Source organism: Carassius auratus, unplaced genomic scaffold, assembly GCF_003368295.1.
Source record: "Carassius auratus strain Wakin unplaced genomic scaffold, ASM336829v1 scaf_tig00039844, whole genome shotgun sequence".
NCBI lineage: Eukaryota > Metazoa > Chordata > Actinopteri > Cypriniformes > Cyprinidae > Carassius > Carassius auratus.
Genome location: NW_020526542.1, coordinates 48,489 through 58,961, shown reverse-complemented (window position 1 = coordinate 58,961; position 10,473 = coordinate 48,489). Strand labels below are relative to the sequence as shown.

The 10,473-nt window shown below is 35.8% G+C and overlaps 2 protein-coding genes across 2 annotated transcripts; both read left to right on the top strand.

Annotated features, from left to right (window-relative positions):
• Nucleotides 1–561: 561 nt before the first annotated feature.
• Nucleotides 562–5,590, top strand: LOC113084159 (meprin A subunit beta-like; the record flags this gene model as incomplete). Its single annotated transcript, XM_026254801.1, has 9 exons — nucleotides 562–613; nucleotides 698–741; nucleotides 1,035–1,113; nucleotides 1,268–1,385; nucleotides 3,058–3,236; nucleotides 3,366–3,584; nucleotides 3,736–3,888; nucleotides 4,804–5,019; nucleotides 5,097–5,590. Coding segments are annotated over 9 exons (1,554 nt in total), but the record flags the coding sequence as incomplete, so codon positions are not given.
• Nucleotides 5,591–6,370: 780 nt separating this feature from the next.
• Nucleotides 6,371–7,640, top strand: LOC113084158 (meprin A subunit beta-like). The gene is made up of 3 exons (XM_026254800.1): nucleotides 6,371–6,554; nucleotides 6,632–6,729; nucleotides 7,524–7,640. The coding sequence occupies exons 1-3, from the start codon at nucleotides 6,371–6,373 to the stop codon at nucleotides 7,563–7,565; spliced, it is 324 nt and encodes a 107-aa protein (XP_026110585.1). The 3' UTR covers nucleotides 7,566–7,640.
• Nucleotides 7,641–10,473: the final 2,833 nt, after the last annotated feature.

The following is a 10,473-nucleotide window of genomic DNA, read 5'->3' as shown; positions in this document are numbered from 1 at the left end:
ATAATATCAAATTAACCATTAGTGTAATAAATCATAAACTATTGGATACAAGCTCATATCACTGCAGACTACGCTCTTTTGTTCTATAAATTGGTTAATACACAATGCACTGATGTTCTGAAGAGAGCGTCTCAGAGTGAAGTTCTCATGGCGTCTCTCCATACATTACTGATTCTGTGTGGATGTGGCACAGCCCTGAGTTTGGTGAGTACAGAATTCAGATGTCAGAGAAACTATTTTGTGTTAATGAATATTGTGTTAAAGCAAAACTTACACAGCTATTGTTATATTACAGTACAATGACCTTGTTCAAGACTCAAATGAGTTTTATGATAGTTTGTGATTATTTCTTGCAATATCAAAACTAACACTGTAATAACTTGTTGTTGTAAATGGGCACCTCTGACACTTATCTCTATAATGTTTTCTTTAAAAGCCAACATCTTCACTCACAGGCGAGTCATAGCAGTATATACAACAATATATTCAATAATTTTGAACATTTATATAAAATGTTTTTTTTTTCTGATTTTTTTTTTTTTTTTTTTTTTTTTTGTAGGTAATGCAGTGTTTAATGTGGATAATGGAAAAGATATATTTGAAATAAATGAAGGTTTGTGGAAACATTAATATCACATCTTAAATCTGTAGCATATTTCTATAACAGTTTTGCATTAACTGCTGTCTCATTCAACAGCGGCAGGACTTGACCTGGTGGAAGGAGACATTCTGATAAAGGAGGTCAGTGTTTTCTTTGAACAAATTCTCATGCCACTTTCCACAAACAGGATACAAATTAGGGCCTTAAATCTCTGGGCCTGAAAATAATAAAACATTTTTAAGGACATTCTTAACCTTCAGAAAATATCAAAATTAACCTCAGGAGGTCAAACTAATGTGTAAATACAATTATATACACACACACACACACACACACATATATATATATATATATATATATATATACACACATTATAGATGCTACATTTTTATTTAATTAAAGTGAAACATTTTTTTTGGTTTATATTTAACAGGGAGAAGACAGAAACACTGTTCTGGATGAAAAGTATCGCTGGCCAAAAACTGTGCCATATGTCCTAGACAGCAGCCTCGGTCTGTGAATATAATAATAACTGATTCAGTTCTGTTGAATTTATGCTTTGACCTGTATATGATATTATAATTCTAACTGAATATGTGCTCCAAATTACTCACTCACTGTCCTCCATCTTCTGTCTTTTTTTAATTGATTTTATTTTTTTAATAGAAATCAATGCTAAAGGTGTGATACTGAGAGCACTTGAGCAATACAGACTCAAGACCTGTATTGACTTTAAACCCTGGAATGGAGAGCCAAACTACATTTTCGTATTTAAAGGCAAAGGGTAAGAAAAATTCAGAACACTACACACATTTAAACCTATCTTCACAGATTTATATAAATTTGTCACTTTTTTTCCAACCAAAAACCTACCAAATCATTTTTTTTTTTCAAGATATTCACCACAACTTTCTTGAAATCCTCTTTTAGTTGGGGAATATTTTGAGATTATAGAGCTGATTGATACCATTATAAAACATTTAAATGATTTTCTTTCTTTTTTTTTCTTCTTTTTTTTGTAATATTACTCCAAAACCAAAATGCTTCAGAATAAAATGGATGCTTTATAGAAATCAATCAAGGAATCATCAATCAATCAATCAATCAATCAAGGAATCCATCATCTAATCTAACATTATTATGGATTGACAAGTGATCTAATATCTTCATCTTTTATCTCTTCTATGCCTTTGATACAGAGGCACCAGCTTATTCTATATCTTCTTGTTCTCTTACCCTCTCCTTAAGATCACGATTCTTGGGAAGTTGATCATTTTGTATCTCCAAGTCCTTAAATCTTTTTTTGTGTGTGTTGTTGTTGCACTCAATTGCAATCATGGTGCTGCTCTGTTTGTATTTTTCACATAAATCCACCAGCTTCTCATACACCCTCCCTTCCAGATTTAATATAATCTCCAAAATGGTTTCATTAGCCATCTCCGCATTCTCTTTAATTTTGCTCCATTATTTTTTCTTCTTCTTTCTTTTCAACATTAGGTGAGGAATCTTTGCCTTTGGAGTCTAGTCTTAGTCTGGCAGGATTAATCAGTTTTTGTGAAGACATCTTTATTTAAAACAGAAGGAATTACTCACTTCAAGCTAAGTTTTCAAAACAACTTTCATAAGTAAAAAAAAAAAAATGCAGCTGTTTAACCCATCATCTTCACACCGCCCTGTTCACATAGTAGTTTCTGTATGGTTGATGGCATGTAGTGCACTATATAGGGTATAGGTAACAATTAAAACAGTGTACATATTATTCTATGAGTTGACATATTATTATATGAGTTGAGCCTCTTTTTGAATAGCCAGCAGTATTTTGTTCATATCACAGCTTGAGTCAGAGCTGTTGATCTCAGTAAAGACACATTTGACCGCTTATGACAGCCACAGTCTAAATATAAAAGATTTCCCGTTTAGTTTTAATTTGAAACTTTAACTAAAGCAAAGCAGTGACTATATATGCTGAGGATGTATAATTATAAAATTGTGACACTTCAATACACTTCAGGGGATCTTTAATCACTTAAATGTATTAAATAATATTTTAGGCAAATAAGCATGTTAGACCATTTCAGGCATTTGAAAACATTTCGTCCCCTTGGAATTAATAAGGTTCTATCTGACATTTTTATCAAAGTTGAGTTATTCACTTATTCTTATTCTGTGACAATTTATTTACATTATGTGATGTTTGATTTTAAGTTGTGTACATTTTGGGATTTTTTATTGAAAAAACAAAAAGGTTCTATCTACAGAAATCTATGGAACACAAAAACTTTAAAGCTCAATATCTCAAAACTACTCAGAACGCAGATAGAACCTTATAATTCCAAGGGGACGATTTGGATTTTTATTCCACTGGCTGTATTTGAGTGGTGTATATATTGGCAAAAAAAAAAAAAAAAAAATGAAATTCAGGGTGATGAAAAGGTGATGTTTTTATGTTCAATCAGATGTTACTCAAATGTGGGGAATCGACGGATGGGGAAACAAGAGTTGTCAATTGGTGCAGGCTGTGACAGTTTAGGAACTGTGGAACATGAGTTTCTGCATGCGCTGGGTTTCTGGCATGAACAATCCAGATCTGACAGAGACGACTATGTCACCATCATGTGGGACCAGATTGAAGAGGGTAACTATTGAATTCTTAAATACACGCATCAATAATAAAATCATTCTCTCATGTCAAACTCCTCTATACATATACTAAATAGAAACTAATTTGTTAATTAACTGTTTTAATGGTTTGTTTCTTACTCAGGTCATAAACACAACTTTAATTTACATAATGAAACAGAGTCAAGTTCTCTCGGTGTGCCCTATGATTATAGTTCAGTCATGCACTACAGTAAGATATCCTTCAGCAAAGGCAGTGAACCGACCATTGTTACTAAAATACCAGAATTCTTGGATGTGATTGGTCAACGCATGGAGTTTAGTGACAGTGACCTGCTCAAGTTGAACCGGCTATACAATTGTAGTAAGTTTATGATTAGGCACTTTCTGGGGAATATTCTTTGATTATTCTTTTTTTAATAAATATATTGACATTAGTTTGACGATAAAGACTACTTGCTCAACTTATACTTTGCTTCTCTAACTCACCAAAACATTTTTCATAATTCTTCCAGCTACAGCCTCAACTTTTCTGGACTCTTGCAATTTTGAGGAGCCGAATATCTGTGGTATGATCCAGGGTGATGGTGGAAATGCCAAGTGGGCTCGTGTACAAATGGTAGAGGGCGGTCCACAGACGGACTACACCAACCTGGGTCAATGTAAAGGTATGTACACCCCTAACCACAAAGGTAGGATTCAACCAAACTGAGTTTTGCATTAATTTACAATGAAAATTTACAATGAAAACTTCATGCAAGTGAGTTAAGAAAATTTTACAATATTTTTTTTTTCCATTTATGCACCATCATGCTCAGTAGCCCCACCCATTGTGAAACCTCATTTGTCCAAACTCCATATAAACACAAATATCTTTGGTTGTGATGCATCAAAAATACAGACTCTTGTCACTGTGAGTCAAATCAAGCAGGAGTTCTGTGTGGAAATTTGACCTTTTTCCACACGGCAACTATTATTTACGCCAACTATGATAGAAAAAAGAAAAAATCTGCCATTGCATTTACATGACTTAACAAAAGGAATCAATATGTACAGAGAGAACTACTGTACAAAGAGAAATGTCAAACTTACAGTCACTCTCTCAGCAGGTATAAGAAACTTCTATGAAAATCACAGAATTTTTAGACCACTATTTGTATTTGTTTGCCAAGGTAATTTAACAAAAAACTGTTTAAAACATACATTTTTATATGATTATTTCAGGTCTAATCAAAAATACCTTATTATACCAAAAACTGTCTTAAATGGGATGGTGTCACACGGGAGAAATCTTTATTTTTTTCATTTTTTTTTATTTTTGTTATATCAACATACTATGTAAAATTGAATAATTTATAGTCCATAAACCTGCACTAATACCTCTTTTTTAATGGTGGTGCTTTGGTTATGATAAACACATTTTACTGATACCCTGAGGAAATATTCTTTGACCTTCTCAAGACATTTCTTGTCAAGGATTCCAATATGACAAAATGATTTTTAAACTCCATTATAAGGTCCAAAGAGAAAGTGAGAATACTGGTTTAATTGTCTATTATCTAATAAAGTTTATACTTCCACAGGGGTTGGGTTCTTCATGCATTTTAGCACAGCCACAGGAACCAAGGGTAAAAATGCTTTCCTGGAAAGTCGCCTCTTTCATCCCAAAAGACGCTCCCAATGCCTGCAGTTCTATCACTACAACAGCGGAAGCGTTGATGACCAGCTAAATATCTGGGTGCGTGAATACACAGTTAAAAACCCCAAAGGAGCCCTGAGACTCATTCAGAAGATCAGAGGTAATAATTCTTCATGTTTAAAACACCAATGGATAAAAAATGTTAACCTATGGGTAACTTATACTTGTACAACCTAGGTGAACGTGGAGGCTCCTGGGAACTATACCATGTTACGCTAAATGTCTCTGATAAATTCAGAGTAGTGTTTGAAGGAGTGAAAGGAAAAGACACATCAAAGGGTGGTCTGTCTCTGGATGACATCAACCTCTCAGAGACCAAGTGTCCTCAATTCATTTGGCGCATTCGTGATTTTAAAAGGCTTCTTTCTAAAACCCCTGCTGGTTCCGAAACCTACAGCCCCCGTTTCCTGTCCCCAGATGGTTACTCATTTCAGATTGGTTTGTACATTAATGGCTTGAAGGATAGTCCAAATAAAACAGCAATCTACTTCCACTTGACCTCTGGACTCTATGATGACAAACTTCAATGGCCATGTCCGTGGCGTCAGGCATCTATGGAGCTGATGGACCAGAATCCAGACATCCAACATCGCATGAACAACATTAGGATGATAACGACAGATCCAAACAAGACCTTAACTGATTGTAAGATACAAAGCTATAGATATTAGTCATTTTGATGTGCCATTAATGCTGATATGCATAAAGTTACTTGGTTACAGATTATTTAAAGATAAAAGTAAACAAAATGTGACCTGTACTGGCAAGATGAATCAGACATTGCACAAGCTCATTTTGAGCTAAGGGGGAAAAATGGATATTAGTCAGATTTGGGGATTTCACAAAAATTAGTTAATTACGCCCTTGTCTAGCAATCCCAATGCTCCAAATAGTAATTTAGCATGTAACATTTGTAACATAACTGAACTGGAACTGCTTGGGAAAAACATCTGATGTGTAAAATTAAATTAGATCTGTGCGTTACAGTAGGTCTTAATATAGGTCGTCGTCCTTATAACTGTTAGTCTAACAATGAAAGAAAAGAGGAAATCACTCGCTGCTCTTGACTGAACTGCTTTTGTAGTTTTTATAGGCCTAATCAATTTATTTGTAATGAAGACACTAAGGGAATTTTTACATTTTATTATTAGCTTTTCTTATTTGAATGCTTTTGTTTAGATGCAAAATGCATAAGGTTGCCTAATGCATTATTGGTTTCTTTCTTATATTTATTGTATTATTATTTTTTTGCATAAAAAAATAAATAAAAAAAATAGCTATATTAATATAGTAATTATTATGAAGGAAAGAATTGGATGAAAAGATTCAATGTTGCTAGGTGATTTTGCCTTGGATCTTTCAATAAACTGCTTTGCTCACTGTGACTGATCTAGCCAGCACAGTTTACAAATGTTTTTTTTATAAATAGTCTCTTATCTTTTTGTACAGACATGGGTAAAGGTAAGTATTTCTGGGACAACCCACGAAAAGTAGGCAGTCTAGTCACTGGCCAAAATGGTAAAAAATTCTACCGGGGGCCAGGTTACAAAATCAGCAACTACATCACACACGATCGTCTGAAGAGTCGAAGCTTCATTAAAGGAGATGATGCCATCTTCCTCCTCTCCCTTGAAGGTGTGCAGTTCTTATTCAATACCATTGTAATTCTTATGAAATATGAAAAGAGCTTTAAATTTCAACTTTATCAATAGATGTGACTGGACTTTTGAAGACCAAGAGACCAAAAATCAAAGACCTGCAATTAGAGATTGATGACCGTGAGGCAGAGGAGGATCCAAAGAGACAGATGGTTGTATGTATCCAAATACCAGTGTTCTCCTCCCATACTTGATAACTCTAGGGCTACCATTATTCATTATTACATTTAAATGGATAACTTCTATATAGTGCTGGGGAGTAACTAGTTACATGATGATAATTTATTTACAAAATAAATGTAACTGTAATCAAAATGTGTAATTAAATAAGTTACCTATGAAAATGTTAACAATTACAAAGGAGTTATCTGAATATTTCACACATATACACATGATTGACTTCTTTAAAATATGAGACACCAGTGTTTTAGGAGTTTAGGACACAGACTAGGACAAATTATTTATTCAGGAATCATTAGATGTCAGTGTTTCCTGCCACAGATATGCAAAGATTTGATTTCAAAAACATTATCATAGCTATTTAATGGTTTCTTATTATAATTTTAAAACAATATTTAACCTCAAAATGATCTCAAAGTAAATCGAGGTGCTAAAGTCTGATTTTGTGGTGGCTGTGCTTTAAAATGAATTAATTAGTATCTTAATTCAAGTGAAGAAAGATTTCGAAAGTCTGACAGTAATCAGTGTTGAGTACTACTGAAAGATTAACCCTGCCTGCTTTAAATGTTTGAAAATGATTAGAAATTTATAAAAGTAATTTTAAAAATCTAATGTAATCAGTAATTAATAAGGCAATTGAAGATACACTACTTGTTACGTTTTATTTATTACATTTTAAGAAGGGTAACATGTAATCTGTAAACTATAAAATTTCCAAATTAACCTTCTCAGCTCTGCTCCCAATAAACTGCATTTTCTTTTGCAGAACCCCAGAGTCCTGGGACCATGGACTAAAAGATCCCCATGAGATGCAGCATACATCAAGAAGCCTAAATGGAGAGAGAGAGAGAGAGAGAGAGAGAGAGAGAGAGAGAGAGAGAGAGAGAGAGAGAGAGAGAGAGAGAGAATCTTTCCAGAATTCGCCAGATTGTGTCTTCATGAATGAGCTGGAGCTACCGTATCAAACCTTGCATTAAAAAAAAAAAAAAAAAAAAAATGTCTCCTTAAGATTATTTTCTTCTTATTTTCCTCATTTGTAAGTTGCTTTGGAAAAAAACTGCCTGCAAAATAAATACATGTAAAAGCATTAAAAGAAGTAGTCAACCATTAATGCTCCCACAGTTTATTAGTTGTATGTTGTAGTCTGTATCAAAGTGCTTTATTATAAATTATTGTAATGTAATTTACATTCCAGAATTTTCAAGAGATGCAGCTGTCCATTGGCACTGCACTATATGAGAAACATCACATTCTCTGAGACCATGACCTGGTTGATATCATGCATGTGCTCCAGCAGAAGGTTAATACTGTTCTGCTCAAACTCTTCATCCTGGTCTTTGTTTATGTGAGTTAGAAGATCAGCACGCCACTGACTGACACCGGGTCACTTTAAAGGACTTCAGTAGAGCTGCATTGAAGATCTAACCAGGTCAAATCAGTCTCCATATCTATTTGTGTCCACTAGTGGTCTCACATCCCCATAGGCACCTCACCGTAGGCACTACGGCACTCGTATGCGTTCCCCAGCCACCACTGAGGAGCGGATGGGGAGACTTTCAAACCTAACCACTCTCCGTCAAAAGGGGAGTGAGGTGGGGTGCTTGGCGCAAATGTTCTGGACCATGGGCGTAGGTTTGGTCTCAGCTTTGGTGGGGACACCCCCATACCCCCCCCCCGAATTATTTTGTTGTAAGATACCAGTGATTTAATGATTTCCTTTTTTATTTCAGACTGTTGGCAATACAGAATATCACAATACAGAAGTGAATCTACTTCATCTCACTATATTGTGCCCTGACCCCGATATACCATCCTGTATACTGTCCCTAAAGAGCTAGTATAACTGTATAATCTCATAAATGCACTCTCAAAAAAAAAAAAAAAAAAACACCTGAGACTGTGTAATGCTGAACAACCAAACGTTTATTAACATAAATTATTATGTACATTAGTATTTACACTAACAAAAAATACAAATCTAACAAATCTAAATAAATAAATATAATAACCTTTTTCTATTATAAACACTATTTACCCATAGACTCACGTTTATGTTGACTGCAAGATTCTAAGTTAAGGTAAAGGCTAATTGACATTCAGTTACTTGCTAACGTAGTATTCTATCATCCTGGGTAATACTATCACCAGTTAATACTATTTTCCACAGTAGAATATGCATTTGAAAGCCTGGTCAGTCACTACTGCTAGTTTATTTGTGTGGCTAGCTAGATATTTTGCTTACTTACACTACTCTGACTCTGCTTTATGAAAAAGCTTCTTATGTCCCTTTTGCATAAGGCATCTACAAAGTAAAAAAAGGGGCAAAAAAAAAAAACGGAATATTAAAATGTTTTTACTCTGGCCTTTGTATGTGGCAGAGAGACAGCCCTGGTAACTTACTGTCGGCGTCGTCAACATGCGCGCGCGCACACACACACACAGCGTGCGCATTACCCGCTCGCTGCTAGTGCAAGCACAAAAGTAGTCCCGGTCCACGCGTGTAGTCTGTCAGATACCCCGCCGTCAATCAAATTACAGCGTTTCTTGTACTGTCGTCATCCTGGCCGTTAGAATCGATCCAAATAGCAGTGCAAAGATCCAAATAGCAGTTCAAATTAGATTTGTTAAATAGTGGTGGGGACAAATTTGTCATCTCAAAATATTGATAGGGACTAGTACCTAGCGTCCCCCCCTAAACCTACGCCCATGGTTCTGGACAATGGCAGTGGTGATGGGGTACAATGATGCGTCGAGTCAGGCTCCCGTTTACCCTCCAGAGTCGAGTCAGGTTCCCGTTGACCCTCCAGAGTCGAGTCAGGTTCCCGTTGACCCTCCAGAGTCGAGTTAGGTTCCCGTTGACCCTCCTGAGTCGAGTCAGGTTCCCGATGACCCTCCTGAGTTGTGTCAGGTTCCCGTTGACCCTCCTGAGTCGAGTCAGGTTCCCGATGACCCTCCTGAGTTGTGTCAGGTTCCCGTTGACCCTCCAGAGTCGAGTCAGGTTCCCGATGACCCTCCTGAGCTGAGTCAGGTTCCCGTTGACCCTCCAGAGTCGAGTCAGGTTCCCGATGACCCTCCTGAGTCGAGTCAGGTTCCCGATAAACCTCCTGAGTCGAGTCAGGTTCCCGTTGACCCTCCAGAGTCGAGTCAAGTCACCGTTGAAAACTCCAGAGTAAGGTCAAGTCACCGTTGACACTCTGGCCGGTGTTAATAAAATCTTCCAACATGATAATGTAGACATGTAGGCACATGTTAGAATGAGCCGTTTTGTGGGGTGGGGTGTGGTTGACTCTTTTTTTTTTATCTGAAAAAATGAAAAACAAAACATAAACAACTTGAATATTCGATCTCTACATGTGGGCCCCTCTCCGCTGTTTGGTCAACCAAACATTACAACATAATAATAGTCCTCCTCTTCTCAAGCCATTCATTAATTTGGCAGTTTGATCAAGAGAAAGAGATAAAACTTAGTAGAAATACTTTAAGAATCCATAGCGGCAGATGACTCTTATTATGTTTTTTAAGGAATATTATTATTTTGTAATGTTTGGTTGACCAATCAGCGGAGAGTGGCGTTTCATTCCTGCCCACATGTAGAGACTGAATATTCAAGTTCCTTATTCATTTTCTATCCTTACGTAAAAAAAAGAACAAATTAAAAATGTTTTTTTTTTTTTTTCAGACATCAATATTAAATTAAAAATAATTATTGGATGGAA

Bases quoted from the DNA above. Each gene is read 5' to 3' on its own strand.
- LOC113084158 (XM_026254800.1), top strand. From the start codon at position 6,371: ATGGGTAAAGGTAAGTATTTCTGGGACAACCCACGAAAAGTAGGCAGT. The intron at 6,555-6,631 runs GTGTGCAGTTCT...CTTTATCAATAG, and splicing joins CTTCCTCCTCTCCCTTGAAG to ATGTGACTGGACTTTTGAAG. The intron at 6,730-7,523 runs GTTGTATGTATC...TTTCTTTTGCAG, and splicing joins AGGATCCAAAGAGACAGATG to AACCCCAGAGTCCTGGGACC.